General features: G+C 38.9%; 1 protein-coding gene across 1 annotated transcript in view; it reads right to left on the bottom strand.

Annotated features, from left to right (window-relative positions):
• Positions 1-2750: 2750 nt before the first annotated feature.
• Positions 2751-18444, bottom strand: part of LRPPRC (leucine rich pentatricopeptide repeat containing) — a 111181-nt gene continuing 95487 nt past the window's right edge. The window contains exons 31-38 of the mRNA XM_060607488.3: positions 17992-18080; positions 14096-14300; positions 12195-12334; positions 11947-12062; positions 9336-9410; positions 7113-7197; positions 4775-4917; positions 2751-2910 (exon numbers count right to left, since the gene is read on the bottom strand). Of these exons, the coding sequence (XP_060463471.3) occupies positions 2854-2910; positions 4775-4917; positions 7113-7197; positions 9336-9410; positions 11947-12062; positions 12195-12334; positions 14096-14300; positions 17992-18080 (910 nt within the window). The 3' untranslated portion in view covers positions 2751-2853. The remainder of the gene's footprint in view (positions 2911-4774; positions 4918-7112; positions 7198-9335; positions 9411-11946; positions 12063-12194; positions 12335-14095; positions 14301-17991; positions 18081-18444) is intronic.

Below are 18444 nucleotides of genomic sequence, written 5' to 3'. Positions count from 1 at the left end.
TGGTTAACCCCACAGAACACGTGGCCCTGACAACGGTACATGGGGGCTTGCAGCCAGGTCTGTGTGAGGTCCAGGGGTGCAAACACGACACAGAGAACTGGTGGTCCTCAAGGAATTCACGAGCTGCCTGACACCTGCTCTTTTAAGTGGCTACAGGAGCCCTGGAGAGACAACGAATGTGCTGGGTGGGGAGAAGGGCCAAGAAACTGCAAAGAGAAGACCCCGATGCTGGCCACAATGAGCACGCCCAAGAAAGGAACAGGAGGGTAGGGAGGAGGGAAGTGTGCCCGGGACTGATCCGTGGTGGTCCCAGTCACCTGCATGGCGTGGAATGCTGCTGACACTCAATGCAGATAAAACCCCCTTCATTTTCAGTGTCCACTTACCATGCGTCCAACTCTACTAATTCTTGCCAACTCTGTACCTCAGAGATCTCAAATTAAATATCCACTTGTCCTTACAACAGAGAAGCTATGATTTCATTTGGTTCTCCACACACAAACCATACACCATTTAACAAAGAAATTCTGGTCGCAACAGAGGCCACCACACAATTTTTAATTTAAAATTCTAAGACTACGGGGCACCTGGGTGGCTCAGTCGGGTAAACGTCCAGCTTCGGCTCAGGTCATGATCTCACAGTTCATGAGTTCAGGCCCCGCATCGGGCTCTGCGCTGACAGCTCGGATCCTGGAGCCTGCTTCAAACTCTGTGCCTCCCTCTCTGTCTTTGTCCCTCCCCTGCTCACACTCTGTTTCTCTCTCAAAAATAAACATAAAATTAAAAAAAAAAAAATTTAGGACTAAAGTCCTTGAAATGATAAAAGTGGTTATACAAAAATTTGATAGAATTAAAAATGAAGAAGCTCACAAGTTTTTGGGGTACAATTTATTCAAAGCATTTCACAATAAAATTATATTAGGTTCAAATACATGAACATACAATTACATATAAAACACTGTACTTTCCAAAAGTTTACAATGATGTTTACTTTTTAGACTGTTTCCTTGTAATTTTAGTCTAAAACATTATTGAGTTCTAGAATTGTGTCTGCTCTCTACTATTTGTTTCAGTTTTGCAATTAGACATTTAGAAAGCATTTATTAGCCCACCTAGAATATACAATTATATTTTAAATATTTAAATTCGAGGGGGAAGCAGTTATAGTGCTGTTTAGAGTGCTAATGATAGACAATAGATAATAATAATAGAATGCTAGATAATGCTATTTCCTCTGTACTACCCTGCATTTTATCAGACTCCATATACAAGGCTGGCTTAGAGTCACTTCATACAAATAAGACTACATTCTGTACTCTCAAGTCTCTGGCCCAGGCAACTGAGAAGTCCAGGGTAAGCCCCAAGACCGTGCCTCATCTGAGAGACCTGTTTCAATGGAGATCAGTAAAATATTGCTCAACTAACTTTTGGTTAGTGTGACTGCAAAAAATAAGGCCAGTGGAATTCACTGGTGGAGTGAGGCTCTTGGCAAATCCAACAATATCAAAACCACAACAGGTATGGGTCCTGCACCTGGAGCAAACAAAGGAGAGCTTCATTAAGTCCTCTAGGCCAGGACTCGACATTGGCTGAGGCCTCTGATGCGTTAGGTCTAACTGCACAAAACAGAGACAAAGGAAACAATGCCACGATGACATTTACTTCTTGGCTTCCCTCCTTCAGCCTCCTCTTTCATGCTACTTGCAGGCTCTAGATGAAGGATGGTTGGTTCCATGAAGACTCAGGTTAGCAGCACAACCAGCATGAGGCCAGCTTACTTCCTGCAAGGCAAGGTCTCCCCTCGTGTGGATAGTGGGAACCACTGATTTCAAATGGGAGAAGCAATACGCCAAAACAAGGATAAACCTCCAATAAAACATTTTCAGCTTTCTTGGTAATTAACTACCTAATCCCCAAATAGGTCACTGTTACATATTAAGATACTTTTGTAATGGTAAACTGTTTCACAACCCAGCCTGCATTCTTTTACAGTAATTACTAAACGATTTGGGGATAACTTTGACAAAACTGAATACAAACCACAATCTCCTTCCTATATAAGATCACACATTCATAGGATGAGTATGAAGTAACAAGCCTGGTATGGGATGTACCTATGCTGACAAACACCCGAAACCAAGACAAGAGGAAATGAGCTGCTCGGTTTCATGACCAAAGTCATGGCTAGGACTCAGAGGCATCTATGAACAGAGGCCCTCGGAATTCTTCGTGATAGAAGGGAAAGCATAGTGGGGAGTGTCCAGGCGTTGGCAAATAGCACCCCGACCAAGAGCAAGCAACAGTCTGAGTTTCTGCTTTTCACTGGAAAACAAGTGCTAGATGACTTACAACATGGCTGCTAGTGCCAGCATTTTACAAAATTGGAAAATTATGCAGGGTTTCACACATGAAGAGAATTTCCTATCAAATAGCAAAGCCTTAGAAGGCGCACTGAGCATCATTTTGTCTAGCTCCAAAATTTTCACGTAAACAATATTAACAAGCAAGTCTTAAATAAAGGAATAACATTTTATGAAAATAATGAACAAAACAGAGCAGGGGAGACATCAAGAGTGTTAGAGAGAAGAACCTTGAAAAGGTACAGCTTCAAACATCAGACACCATGAAGAAAATGCCGTATATTTACGTTGTAGGCAAAACCTCAACAAAGCCTAGTGACTAAGTGCACGCCATTGCTGTCAATAAGGTGTTGAACATGTACTTTATGAATAAAAAAAAAATACACAAAGTAACTTTTCATTTATTTATTCTGTCCTCTCAAATATATTTAAAAAATAACATTTTAGACATTGAACCACAAATACACACAAAATAAAGTAGTGACTGCTTATTTCACAGAGGATTTCCCCTTGATTCCTTTAGCTGCTTTGCATAAAATTCGAAGCTTTCCTGTTGAGACAAAAAGGGAGGGAAGTTACAGGTACAGTTTCTAGCAAGAGCTGATGGCACAAAACTCAGAAGTCATAAAATCCTGCAAAGTGATAGCAAAGACCACCGGGCCCGTGGCAGCTGCTGTCTTCTCAAGCCTCCGCACTCCTTTCTATTCATGAAATCACCAGTTCAAGGGCCCCAAGTCCAGAGTTAAAGCCAGCACCAAGAGCCTCCACCGTGTGGGCACATAGGTATTTACGCCTGGGTACAGAAGGTTCAAATAAACATGGTGTACTAACTTGCAAATTAATGACACAATAAAAAGGAATTTAGCATATATGATTTCTCTTATTAGAACAAAGCAAAACAAAATTTACTGGGCAACCAATTAAAAATGGGCAGAGGACCTGAACAGACATTTTTTCCAAAGAAGACATCCAGATGGCCAACAGACCCAAGAAAAGGTGCTCAACATCACTCATCATCAGGAAAAAGGCAAATCAAAACCACAATGAGGCAGCACCTAATACCTGGCTAGTATCAGAAAGACAAGAAGTTAAGTGATGGCAAGGATGTGGAGATAAGGGAACCCTTGTGCACTGCTGGTGAGAATGCAAACTGGCATAGCGAGTGGAAAAGGCAGTATGGAGGGGTTCTTCAAAAAACTAAAAATGGAAATACCATATGATCCAGTAAGTCCACCACTGAGTATTCACCAAAAGAAAACAAAAACAGCAATTTGAAAAGACATGTACCCTCATGTTCACCGCAGTATTATTTACAGTAGCCAAGACACGGAGACAACTTAAGTGTGCACAAGCAGATGAATGGATAAAGAAAATGTGATGTACGTATCATTATATATGTATGACACATACAACGGATTATTATTCAGCCACAAGAAGAATAAAATCTTCTCATTTGCAACAACATGGATGGACCCTTGAGAACGTTAAGCGAAACAGAATAAATCAGAAAACGTAGATACTGTATAGCCTCACTTACATGTGGAATATATAAAAACAAAACAAAAATCAAAAAACATAAAGCCCCAAGCTCATGGATATAGAGAACAGACTTGTGGTTGCCTCAGGTGGGTGAAGGGGGTCAAAAGGTACAAATTTCTGGTTATAAATGATGAAATCATGGGGATGTAATGTATAGGGCTAGAATATTGTAGTGCATGTCTTTTTTTTTTTTTTTTAAATAGGCTCCACGTCCAACATGGGGCTTGAACTCAAAACTCTGAGGTTAAGAATCAGATGCTCTACCAACTGGGCCAAACAGGTGCCCCACATATTTTAAAGTAGCTAGGAGAGTGGATCTTGAAAATTCTCATCACAAGAAAAAAAAAATTTATAACTATGTGTGGTGTGGATGTTAATGGATTTACTGTGATCATTATAAAAAAAAATACCGAATCATTACGTTGTACTTCTGAAACTATTATAAGGTTACGTCAATTACACCTCAATAAAAAAGAAACCTTCCTAGATGAAGAAATAAAAACCAACTTGTTTAAAATGAACAAGTAATTAATAGGGACACAATATACTAGGCTATTGAAATACAGGCCATTAAATCCTATTTCAAGTTGAAATGATGACAGAACTGCCCCAAGGACATTTGATAAATCCATACCTATAGTTGAAGGTCTGAGACTGACCTTGTGTTTTAAACCTCAGCCCCAGAGTGCTCCGTTCTCCCACAGCCAAACTCACGGCAGGACTATTCAGTTCCTGAAGCTCTCCCCTGAGGGTTCTTCACAGAGATCTAATCCTCATGTAATTAAGTATTCAACTTATTTTTTTTTTTACACATTAATATGAAGCATACGTAAATCTGTAGAGGTATTTTTTCTCCTTAATTAAGAAATACTCACAGGGGGTTCGGTGAAAGGGACAGGCTCACCAGCATTCTTCAGCAAAACTGCATAACGCTTTAGAAACAGATCATTCAATTTTATATTCCTTGCAGTCAAATTTTCATACAGTGCTTTAGCAGACGCAGCATCCTTGTCTAAGACTGAAAAAAAAGATATTAATCATAGATAAAGACCACCTACCTTACTCTCTTCTCAAAACACAGCCGTTCAAGGACTCCCGAATCCCTTTATCCCAAGGCAAATGAATAGTTAACTACTTTCAACAAAAAGCCACATTCAGAAACTACCAGCTCCCTCCCTCGCTCTTCCCCACACCTCTAATTCAGCATTATTCAGTATAAAAGAGAAGATGATAAATAAGGCTATTAAGAGACCCAGGATAGTTAAAGTGGCCATAAACCAAAGTAAACATACACCATTCAACACTCTTCTGCTTAAAACCATACTTAAAAAAAGAAAAATTTTTTAACGTTTATTTATTTTTGAGAGAGACAGAGACAGAGTGTGAGTGGGAGAGGGGCAGAGAGAGAGAGACAGAATCCAAAGCAGGCTCCAGGCTCTGAGCTTGTTAGCACAGAGCCCTACGCGGGGCTTAAACTCAAGGACCACAAGATCACGCTCTAAGCTGAAGTCGAACACTTAACCGACTGAGCCACCCAGGCACCCCTTAATCCACACTTCGAAATCAAGCCAATTGTAGAACTATTGTGGGGAGGGTCGTGTAAATTATGTGGAAATCTAGATCTACATCATGGTGAAGATCATCAGCTAAACACCACCAAAAAGACTTTCAATACATTCTCCTATTGTGAACTAAGCAAATATGAGGGATATACAGTTAGCTACAATGACAAAAATAATCTAAATACGTTAATCTACATAAAAAAAACTACACACATCTACATAACATTAACGACTTACACTAATATTTCACTTAAATGGATGATGAAGTAGCCTAGGAGCTAAGTTTAGCTGGCTTTCCAGTTGTAGCTGATGTGCAGAAATTTTACTTTGAGGTTTACTATTGGGATCACAAGGTCTCTGCTAACAATCACTGTTGGTAACTCAACTCTTTAACATTTAAGCACCTAACAATCTCCTACCCTACACCAGTGCTGTATAACCAATCCCAACTCCAGCACAGCCAGGGCAAGCCTGCAGGATGGATAGGAGAAGTCTAGGGATCAATCTCAGGATCTCCGAAAAGGGAGCGAGTGTGGGTGATTCATCAGCTCTCACTGGGCTTGAACAGATCTTTGCAGTTTGGGTGAAGTCAATTTCCTATCTATAAATCCTTTGTTATCCTCCCTCAGGGACCAAATCCTTTCCCTGACACTGTCAAGGGCACAGCCCAAACTCTACCATCTTCCAGGAAGCTATTCAGAAAACTCTTCCCTCTTGCCTTTCACTACCTTCCTGGTCTCCCTGCTCTTTCCTGTCCCAATTCCCAAGTAGGATTACAAAAGTCAGTAGCAGTTTTATGATGTTTGACACTACTTTGTGGTATTTAGTCATTATTTAACATCTCCCAATCCCCCAAATGGAACTTTGAGAAATTTTGTGATTATTGTCTCTATTTTGAAATAGATCATGGTCACCTTGTAAGGTGGGGAGAAACGAAGAACCAGATGACGAATTCTGATTGCAGTTTGTTGTCCTGACAACAATAAAATCAACAAAGCAATTCTTTATTTAGCCCTTGCCTCATGTGAGCAAATCAGTTCGTGGCAGGTGGATAGGTGATCATCACTTAGAAATGAAATGCTTACATTTATCTTGACTACTGAGGAAACTTTAGCATGGTTCCCTTTCATGTGTGATGAGCTGGCAATCAGGGAGCAAAGTGCTTAAAAGAGTGGAATTTCAACTGTGGTTTAAAGTAAAATCTTGGGGCCCACTTTTAATGAAGAAGTCTGTTATTTCAGAAATGTAGGCAGGTGGGGAGGGTACTGAAGAGGCAAGAAGGCAAGTCACGTGACAGTCTCAAATATGTGCCTATTTCATGTTTTGTTTCAGGTGGCCTTGGGGAGACTGGATGGGTGCCCAGTGTGTACACTCAAGTGGACTTCCAAGTCTTGCCAGGAGCCCGGGATCCTATTCAACAAAGCTGGGCCCCTCTGAAGATGCCCAGTGATACTTTTTAATGTTAAAATTAGACGAATAATTGCCTATTTTTCTTAAATGTGCTTTTAAAACATACTCTGAAGCTAAGTCAATTATTTATATCATGATTACCTGATATTTAGGATTACTGTCTTTGAGCCAAAGACTTAGTTGACAACACTACAAATATCTAAATGACTTAAATACAACATAGTCAGATTAAACTTATTACCATAGCTTTTCATGATAGAAGTGTATGCTTCTTCCTTTTCAATTAATTCAGGAATCAATTCTAATAAAGAATTCAGAGTTGATGCCTAGGAAATTAAATACAAGAAATGTTACCACAGCTCAAAAGAAGAGTGAAATAAAACACTGGTATACGTACATTATATCAGAGAATCTTCACAACAGTTAGAACAGAACTGCCTATTCAATTTAATAAACTTTTTTCCCTTCTAGTGTATCTTAGTATTTTATTGCTGATTGGATAACTGACAGCCAAACAAACATTTTTCAAAAGTTAATGCAATTCCACTTACACTTCTATAAATTGTTTTCTAAAATATCATAAAGACTGCTTGCTTCTTTTGTCAACTAGTAACCTTACCAAGAAATTACGAAATCCTAAAGAGCAGAAACAGATATCAACGATGTCTCAAGGTGCCAAGATTTTTAAACAAAATGTGAAGAATTCAGTCCTTCTGAGTTTTCATGCTTTGAATATAAACAGAGCATTTCCAGATATCCCTGGAATGTTTACTTGGTTACTTTCAGAGGTATCTAGACACGCCAGTGGGTTTGGTTCCTATAGTGAAGACAGACCTGCCATACTCTAGTGAGTAACCAAACACATTCCAATATTGCTGGATAAACCAAGGATGGATTTTATACATGACCTGGCTTAATTATTCTACTGTCAAACAGGCAGACACTGTAACTGGAATTTTTAAAAATCCTAATTCACTTTTTACATGTTTTCTCAACCTATATATCTGGACCTGCATCCTTCCAGGACTTCCTGCAATTTAAAGTCTCCTGGGAGGAACGTCCTCAACAGGTGTTTTACTGTACATTTCCTGTCCATCTTCCAAGCAAGGCAGTAGGTACTTGGCATGTGGGCGCAGACCTGTGTGTAGAGCGACAAATGCCTTTTAGATTCCTTATACTTTTTAATCCACAAATTAAAAAAAAAAAAGTCTCTTTGAAAGGAAAAAGAGCAACCAATAAGTACTTCTGAAAAGCTGTTTGCTGTAAATAAATATGAGTAAGAGATAAAAAGTGCAACTGGGTAAATTAAAAACACCCCAAAACCAGTGTGTTAGCATGAGGGAAATTAAGGAGAACTAGACAGACTCTCAGACTAGAAACCTAAATGTTTTGCATAAAACAAACATTACAACTGGCACTTGGTTTAAAACTTTGTATGTGCCCAAAAAAAAAAAAAAAAAAGAAAGGGGCGCCTGGGTGGCGCAGTCGGTTAAGCGTCCGACTTCAGCCAGGTCACGATCTCGCGGTCTGTGAGTTCGAGCCCCGCGTCAGGCTCTGGGCTGATGGCTCGGAGCCTGGAGCCTGTTTCCGATTCTGTGTCTCCCTCTCTCTCTGCCCCTCCCCCGTTCATGCTCTGTCTCTCTCTGTCCCAAAAATAAATAAAAAACGTTGGAAAAAAAAAAAAAAAAAAACTTTGTATGTGCCCAAATAAACGGACAATGAGGTTTATGTTGCTTCAGAGGTAAAATCAGACCTACAAATATTTTTTGGAACTGTACTTTTATTTTTTTTCACATCAAAAATAGGACTTGGCTTTGTTTTATACACACATACACACACGTAGCTTTTTAGTATGAATGAGGTAACCACACAAATTGAGAACATTAATTTGTGGCACGTGCCAGTTTTAAAGCCAAGTGGCTCATCTACCTGACGGCTTGGACCTGAGAAATGGCTGGCATAGCCACCAGCACAGAGACGCTCTGCAGGAGGACAGCTCCCTCTGTAGGGCTTCCCCACTGTTAAATGGACCAAGTGACCTAAGCAACAGGATTTTTATCTTCCTTTCTAGGGCCCTGTCTTTCTTCTTCTTTTATTTTTAAAAGTCATCTCTGCTTATAATGAGGGGCTCAAACTTACAACCCTGAGATCAAGACTCGCACGCTCCATCGACTGAGCCAGCTGGGTGCCCCTGTAAGGGCCCTTTCTTGAGGCTCTTCACACACAACTACGTGAACGGGCGATTCACTGCATGAACGTGTTTTGCATTTCCAGGACAAAAGGAGCCTGGACTGACTCTGTCTCAGTATCTAAAAAAGTGAACAAGTATAGACAAGCAAAATCTTTGGTCTCTGTAGTGTTTTTATGTAAGGCACTGAACCAACAAGCTCTTCTGTGAAACTCAGGTCCCCGAACAAGACTGGCTTCTAGCCTCCCTGACTGGCCAGCAAATCCCGCACAGTACCTTTCCTGGTTTCCGAGAACTCCTAACGCAGAACACCAAGAAAATTGCAGTTTGTTCAGCAATCGCGCCGCATCTCTAAAAATTGAAACGTTATTCAGTAAGCGAAGGTTTTTAATAAACAAGGAGACCAAGGTGAATATTTCCAATTAACAAAGTTCACAATAATACAGTAATGTGTCATTACCAACAGGAAGGCCTAATTGTCAACCACTTTTTTTAAGGCAAGAAAAAGAAAACAAACTCCAGCTATGCCAAGCTTTTGTGAGTGGAGTGCTGTCCTTGGCACCGCGAGTATGAAGTTTGTTTAAAAAGAAAAGGGAAAAATTAAACCGATGCTTCAACAACCACAGAATAAGGTTTAGGACTGCAAAGAAAGAGGGGAAAAAAGAAGCACTATTCCTCTCCAATTATTCTGCCAAGCATTCACAAGTGAGCTAGGGATCATAAGGTTAATTATACATTTAATAAGGTGTCAGGGAGATAACTGCTCGTTTCTTTATAAAAATTAAAATGTACAAAGCAAGTTCTCTTTAAAGTATAATTACCTACACTTATGCATACAAAAGGACTGATTTCAATCTCTCTATTTTATAAAAGGCTTTCATTGCAACAGACAGCCAGCGCTTGAGAAAGAGACAAAAGTTAAACTCAAAAAAAAAAAAGTTTATATGACAGACCAGAGAAATCAAGTGTCTATCCCATCTTAGATGCTATAGTAAAATCAAATATGGCAAGACAATATTTTAGTTTACACTCATCACAGATGTCATTCTCTTAAGTTTCTAAGAGCACACTGTTCTTTCAAAGCTTTAAGACATTGTCAATACTAAAACGAATAGTCTAAAAAGAACTTTTGCGGACACAGAGCATTTACATTATAAACTGATGTTTTCGACATCTGTGAACAAAATATTCTTCACCGCGGCAAGAATAATCTTTTACTGTTTGACAAGCAGGTAAAGGACAGGTGAAGGGTTTATCAACCAAAGCGTCTGTCTGCTGAAGGGGTTGACAACGAAGAGACTGTGGCCGATGTCTCAACGCACAGCTGCCACCAAGAGCCCTGCAGAGGCCGCCGTGTGAGTGCGGCTCCGAGGGCACAGGCACCCACCTCACCCGCTGGCCGCTGTGCACGCTAAGAGCCAGGGCGATGATGGCTCAGGACAAGCTGGCAGATAAAACAGCAAGTGCCACTTTCTGAAGAACTATCAAAATAGTGTGTTGAAATGGAGTGAATACTATCACATGTATAATTAGAGACACGTAACCCCCCCGGTAGGTACACTTAGATATGTACAGATACGTACACGCAAAGATAAAGCTTTAGAGTTTATTTCTTTTAGGTGGAACTTTTAACACTAAAGGCAGCAAGACAAAACCACGAAAAGATTCCTGAAATCCCTATGTATGATCAACTGCCTTTGCTGTTTAGTTTAAAAAAAAAAAAAAAAAAAAAAAAAAGGCGGGGAAGGGGAGAGGAGAAAAAAGTAACCAAACCAAACAAGAACATTCCCAATTAACTAGAATTTCTCTCTGTCCAGGAACAAAAAGTAAAAAAAACAAAAAAAAAACAAAAAAACAAAAAAACCCAAAAAAAACAACCTCAGAGGCACATGCCAATTTCCACCTTTTGCAAAACTGTTCACACAGGAATTTCTCAAGAACTCCTTTTAAAAATGGCTTGGGTTCTGTTGTCAAACTAGCTGAACTTCAAGGATTAAAACTAGGGCTCCAGCACAGGGGTACGGTTTCCCCTTCCCCATCTACCACTTAATATGTTTCGCAGCTCGTAAAAATGGAATGGAATATAGTACTACTTACTATCAGAAATTGGTCCCAGGCCTCAATTTGACACAGGGAGTCTACACAAACACTGCTGTTGGAGGGATCACGGTGACTGTTTGACTGCCACCTGCTGGGAAGGGCTCCCCAGTGGTGCCTGTTTGTGTACATTGCCAGTGGCAGCTCCGATCACCCACCGTTCTGTCGGCACTTGGCACAGCTTTATATTTAGTGCTGTTAAAATGGCATGAATGCAGTTGTCTCCTTCCCTGAAGATTGCTAATTTAACTGCAAGTGCGGGCCACAGAGACCTGCATTTGTCATTTAATGTGTCTGTGACACACAAGTGAATAGAAAGCAAATTCAACTCTTAATAAACCTTGAATAAGGCACTGAGAATGTTTGAGTATTCAAGTGAGAAGCTGTACTTGAAAAGCAAACATTTCCTACTTTTTGTTTGCAAACTGTGTTGCCATGGTGATGCAGTCTTTAGAGCATTAGAGAAATTAAAGTAGGAAATCAAAGGAAGGGCTTTGCATTACCTATCTGCACAAAAGCATTTGTCTTTAAATCGTTCAGCAAAACACATCTTCCCTCACTCCCCCTGAAATCGAAGGGCAGTTCTAGTCCAGTCTGGCATCTTTCAAACCAACAACCTCCCGCTTACAAGCCAGTCTTTGTCATGTGACCTGGATCCACAGTGAATTTAAATGTACTAGCAGCACTATGCTCTATTTCCAGTATGCTACCCTATACTTAGGTCTAGTAATTTCTCAGTTTATTTCCCATAAGCCACAAGCCCCACTGTCCAGATGTGGTGACTCGTTACCTGTAGGAGAGCTCTGGCGTCATCCACTTTGCCTGAATCCAGAAGCTGAAGGAAAAGATCAGTGACAGGTTTGTAAACTGCAAACTGATTGGCCAGTCTCTCTGCCATGATGCTTACTGAAAAAATAACAGGTAAGAAAACTCTTTTGTTTAAACTGTAGTATAACTCATCCACCAAAGAAATCTGGTCCAGCCTCACCAGAGAGAAAATGTGCTTCTGTGTTCTTTTAGCAAGAACAGCTCACTTACTCTTTTCAACTGCTGGTTCCAACTGCTCCTCTATTACTTTTCTGAATAAGTATGTCAAGCCAAAGTACTGGGGTTTCACGGTTTCATTTCCAGAAGTAAGCATATTTTCAATGTTTTCAATTGCAACATCTATGTTATTGCTGTCAAAGAGTAAAACAAATTATTAAAGAAGTATTTGCTTTTGTATTAATCTTGTAGGCAGTTTCAGTATAAGAACTTAAGAGATTGACACATACAAATACTTTAGGAAAAAGTGAAAACAGATTTACAACTAACCAGATAAAAACCACTAGGCAAAGCTGAACTCCACTCTTAGGTCACAAAAGCAATCGCTAGGCAGTTTATGCTACAATAATCGAAGTAGTTGCTTATTGTAAAACACTGCCCTAGAGACAAGATCAAACAGCTAATTAATGACAGTCCCTTAAGAAATAGTTTACCTTAAATATTTAATTTGATTTTGTAGCTCTTTGGGTATCAAATGAAAACTTGTTTAAGTGCTCTAACTTCAGCTTTCTGATCTACAACTGCTTCCTGCTGCATGAGGTGAAGATAATAATTGCATAACACCTCAGGATTCTTCAAGCTGCTGCTGAGGTCTTCGAAGGGCTATTTGCATGTCTTTCAACCAGTCACATCAATTTGTTTTTGTCAGGTATCATACATTTGAAAAATAATTAATTTATACTAAGATTCTCAGAAAAAAGTACCTCTACACTCAAAAAAAAAAATCAATTACATGGCCCTATTTAACAAGTTATGATAAAAAATGATCTGTATGACTATCTTTTTGGTCAAGGTACTCCTAACTGATACTTTACAGTCATGATATGGTACTCAGAATCCAAATAATCAATTTTTTGTTGGAATTCTTACCTAAAACATAAGAACCCTCTAATAAAAATGAACACCCTGTTACAGTAAGTTTTTCTCATGGGTTTCAGTGAGATAGTTCCTTAATAGTGAATAAAATCACATTCTCTACATCATATAAAACTGTGTTTAATATGGTAGCATTTTAAAATTCATCCAGATCTTACTTGGAAAGTTTCCTTGATCTTCTAACCTAAAATAATCACATTCTCTTATTAAGGGAAAATTCAAAGTTCTATCTGGCAGGGGGTGGGAACCATTTTAAAAGGAAAAAACAAAACAAAACACAGCTTTTCTGCCCAAAGAAATAGAAACAAACAAAAGACCCTGCAAAAACAAACATTATATTTTGATTATCGCAACCCATCAACTGTATGTGAGATTAACTACTCAAGAACAAAGCACGCAGAGTGTCGATTCCATAATTATCCCATGAATCTTTAACTTAGGCAACGTACTTTGCTAGAGACGTTAATAAAAATCAAGTTCTGATTTACTGCTACAGTGGCATGCATGTCTCCATAAGGAATCTAGAGGTGATGGTAAAAGAACCACCTCTAAACACCTCGCTTCCTATGTGTGTGTGCTGACAGCAGGGATGGGAAGGACGGTGGGGGAAACAGAAATGCCTATTTTTAACAAGCTTGCTTGTCCCTCCGCACTCACAATCTTCTAGCAGAGTGTCACCCTCAGTGTTGCTGACAATCACATGAACTCATTTTTCACGTTCGTAACAGTGTTTCAACACAAGGGCCTGGCATGCACATGAAGAAAGTTACCGCCATGGAGAAAGTTTCACAATTTTGAAAAATTTGATAAATGTCATTCGTTGGTCTAATTTAAAGCTAAAACACATTTTGTAACACATAATTATTCCCTAATAGTTCGAGGACAATCAGCAACTGACATCAGTATTTCCTCTGTGTTGATATGGCTTCTAATAGCCTAAGAAAAGTTTTTAAAGGTGGTATTTGAGATAATGCTCCTTCTAGTATCCAGTGAAAGAAAAGAAACTTGAAAATACTCACTTCTTTATTTGTGCCAAAGCAATGTTATTGATGAAAACCATATTTGAAAGTCCAATTGAATCTTCAAGTCCATTTACCATCTTCTGAATCTCCTGTATACTTTCTACATCACCCTTCAAGGCACATGCCTGAATAAGGCGGGTCACTGCTATCCTAGAAGGTGTTTGCTCCAGATCTAAGGCGGTTTTTAGCGTTTTTAGAGCCTCTACAACAGAAAAGCAGGCGACAGAGTTCTTCTTTTATGAACCGTACTGACTAATGCATTTTGAAAACCAGCTTTTAGATATGAGTACCAAATGGCTACACACAAAAAGCTATGAATAATTTATTCTAGATTACAGAAAACATTAATACTTTATGAGAAACCTAAAAAAAATAATGATCTATTTGGCTATCTATAAAATATCAGAGGCCAGAGAAATTTCTTCTTTAAATCTCAGAGAAAACACAAATGTTACCGACAGAACATGGGTTCCCTTCAGGGATAACATTTAGTGACCAATTTTAAGGAAACTGACAAGTTCAGAAAAATAGAAATAATTTTAAAAATTAAAGAGTCTCCATAAATACTGTAACTTCTACCACATTCATACTTTACCAGATTTTATTACATTCAAACATTACCTGCTTATCCAAATCTAATATCCCAAAGATTCATCTTTGGAAACAATGTCTCTCTCTAAACAGGAGCAATTACACAGAAGCAGCCAAACTAGAACATTCAACTTCCACACTAACAAATTCATTTTAAATGACTGAACACTTGGTAGATACATAAAATAAAGATCATCAGATTCCCATGGATATAGCCACAGGTTTTTTTTTTTAAGTATCATACTTGTAAGTACTTGATTACGGATAAATACGAAATATCTTGATTTACTGACTCATGTGCCAGTGTAGCGAAATCATTACATTAAAGTAAAGTGGTAGACTGGGGGGAAAATTTAACACTTAGCCTAACAATCACTACTGCTATCAAGAAAAACTTCACGGCTTTTTAGAATTAAAGCAATGTAACCTAGAAAAAATGGAGACTCTGAAGGCAGCTTCCAAATGAGAACAAACCTATCTTTTACAGAAGAATGAGGGAAAGGGAATAACTAAACAGTCTATTAAAAGTGCTAAAATAAAAAAAAAATACGCTCAGTGTTTATTATTGAGGAAACCATTTTTAACTACTACAAACAAAAAATCCAAATCCGTGATTCTCAAATGGGAAAAATAGGTACTTCAAAAGGCACATTCTCTAATATTTTGTAAATACACATGTATAACTAGGAAACAAAATGTTATTGATATTGTTTTAATAATATAATCTATGAAACAAGCTTGATAAAATCTTCTTTAACTGGTAATCACACATAGATAATCAACTTAAAAATATTCTTTTAACTAAGAATACAGGCTGCTAGGGAGGATCTTCCCACGACTGGATCAAAACAGTACCAAAAACAAGATAACAATAGTGTTGAGCATTTACTACACGTAGACACAATAGTCAGCAGCTACAATCACAACTACCCTTCTGAAGTAAGTACCAATTTTATAAGTGAGAAACTGAGACAACAGAGTTTAAAATAATTTGCCCAAGGTCATATTGCTAGACAGCAACCCAAGAATCCAACACCCCTACACCTGCATCTACGGGTGCATGTGTGAGTGAGAGAGAAGGACTGGGACAACAGACCATTTTATGTCCACTGAAAGGGAGCATGGGACCTTAGAACCTAAATCAAATTCCCAGAACAGGAATTGCCTTCCATATAGTTTAGGACCCAAGAGACACTCAAACGGTACCCATCCACACTCTCTCCCTGAGTCCTTTTCACAGTCTCCTTAATTTACTAGTAACACTGATTATATTGCCAAGATGCCATATAAATCAGCTATTAATATTCCAGAACAGTATACGCTTACAAAATTAGATTAAGATTGAACTGGCTTTATTTTTCTGCTTTAGATGGCATTGAGAAAAAGAAACCTGAAAAAGAGAAGGGAATTTTAAAAACTGGGAGCCCTAGTCAGCCATGGAGCAAGATAAGGAGATGGGGACTGTACCAACACCACTGCCATCCTTGCCGACGACCACGGGACTCTAACAACAGGTTAGCCGACGGCGACGGTGGCATGGGGGGGTGGAGGCGGGAGTGTGGTAGGGCTCCCACTCTCGGCCAACTTCCTGCTGAACTGAACAACTGAGAGGAGTAGACAGGAAATCACATCGTAAAGTTTCTTGTAGTTTTCATAGGGTATCTAATATACAAGCGAAGGACAGTAGTCAAGTTAAAAAAATTCAGTTCAGGGGCGCCTGGGTGGCGCAGTCGGTTAAGCGTCCGACTTCAGCCAGGTCACGATCTCACGGTCTGTGGGTTCGAGCCCCGCGTCAGGCTCTGGGCTGATGGCTCGGAGCCTGGAGCCTGTTTCCGATTCTGTGTCTCCCTCTCTCTCTGCCCCTCCCCCGTTCATGCTCTGTCTCTCTCTGTCCCAAAAATAAAATAAAAAACGTTGAAAAAAAAAAAAATTAAAAAAAAAATTCAGTTCAGATTCAGCTCAAAAATTAACCCCTCAAAATTAAAAAAATGTTGTGTCTTTATCTCCATGTCTACAGAAATATTTATATGGGGAGCAAGTTTACAATGTTTTAAAACTCTTTTTCATTCTACATTAAATGTCAACTTGACAAAAAGCCTTTTTTTTTTTTTTTTTACATTGAAAATGAAATGACAGCTTTAAAGTTTTAGTAACAAGCCCTGTCCAAAAGGACTGTCTAGATGGGCTGGCCCTGCCTGTGGAGTGCTGCGATAGAAATTTTGCAAAAGAGAAAAATCATCATTTACCTACTCTGTCCTAATCAATGAGAAGACCTCTAAAGACCAGCGTATTTAAATATTACAGGCCAACATTAAAGATGCACAATTAACAACTTTCTCTCAGGCATGGGAAATTATTTTATAAACGTGCAAGTGAAGAATCACATCATTACTACAGAGCGAGGAAGAAAGGAGACACCATACTGAACAGTGAGAGTTTTTTCAACGTTCCTTAAAGATTTCCTAAGTGGGTTTTGTTAGATTGGAAAACTGTGGTTTTAATGGTTTTACTGTACTGACTAAAATTCAAATGTAAAGCCTGAGAGAGGACGCTTACCTACATTTAAGAGAGTCATCGTTTTCCTCCTGGGGAGCTCACTCATAAGATCTCCAGATCCAAATCCATCCACAAATACCCTCTACCAAACAAACAGCCCCCTTTCCAGTCTTCCCCAAAGTCCTCTCCGCAGCTTTCTGGGGTTATTTTCTTAACGTTAATTTAAAAACACTAAACGCTAAACTCCAAACACTGTATTTTATTGCTGTTGGTATTATGAACTATTGAAAAAGTATTAGATTAAGTTTTAAAAATCAATATTATAATCATTTGGTGCACAACCCCACACATTTAACACTCAATTTAACTCATTTGCTATCTCACACACAACCAACACAATATGCAAGAAACAACTGCTGGGAATTGTTTCAGATGCTCTAAAGTATGTTAATTTCCAAAGCAAAATGACTTGTGCTGTGAATTTTAACGCACTTGAAAGCCTGTACTTTCTCTCGTTCTGGAACACAAATTTTGCATGTCTGAAGAGCTGTGATTCATCTTAAGAAAACCCATCTTGTGTTAAATGGAATGGAAACTGGACTAAGTGGTCAAATGACAAGTACATTCATATTCAAGCTGTATTATAAATGCATGTACAGTAATTTACGTCTCTCAGCTACCACAAAAGGCTCTTGATAAGCAGGTAATTTGCTAAATGGACTCCTTTATCCAAGTATTCGAAGGGCGTTACAAGAAAAATCTGCAGAGGCATTAATGTGACGTAAAGGTCAAGCATTGTGACATACCTTTCAAATAATCCCGCCTAACTTGCGTTATGATGAGGAGGCTGTTGGCAGCATCGTTCAGTGTGAAGCCCTTGATGTGGGTCTCAGCGCTAAAAGAAGCAGACATTTAGAAAGGAATTACTGACATGCTTCTGATACGATAATAAATGGTTGAGCACCAAGGTGAAATTATAAAAACTACTGTTCGTATGTTAAAAATATTGCTGCAAAATATCGACCTGGAGACAGCTTTTGTGTTATCCTGTCAATGGTTATAGAAGGATAATTTTTTTTTGCATTCTGACAGATGACAAAGTTGGAAATGAGCAACAAAAGAAACAAAGTACAAGATTTTTTTTAAACAATCGGTTCAGATTCTTGAATGCTGACATATTAGATGACTAAAATAACTGCATGCCCTGCATTGTTCGGCTGTATCCTAAGCTGGATACTTTTTCCTTTTTTCTACATTCA

The sequence above is a fragment of the Panthera onca genome, chromosome A3, assembly GCF_046562875.1.
Source record: "Panthera onca isolate mPanOnc1 chromosome A3, mPanOnc1 haplotype 2, whole genome shotgun sequence".
Taxonomy (NCBI): Eukaryota; Metazoa; Chordata; class Mammalia; order Carnivora; family Felidae; genus Panthera; species Panthera onca.
The sequence above is the reverse complement of the archived record's forward strand: the minus strand, read 5'-3'. Positions and strand labels throughout refer to the sequence as shown.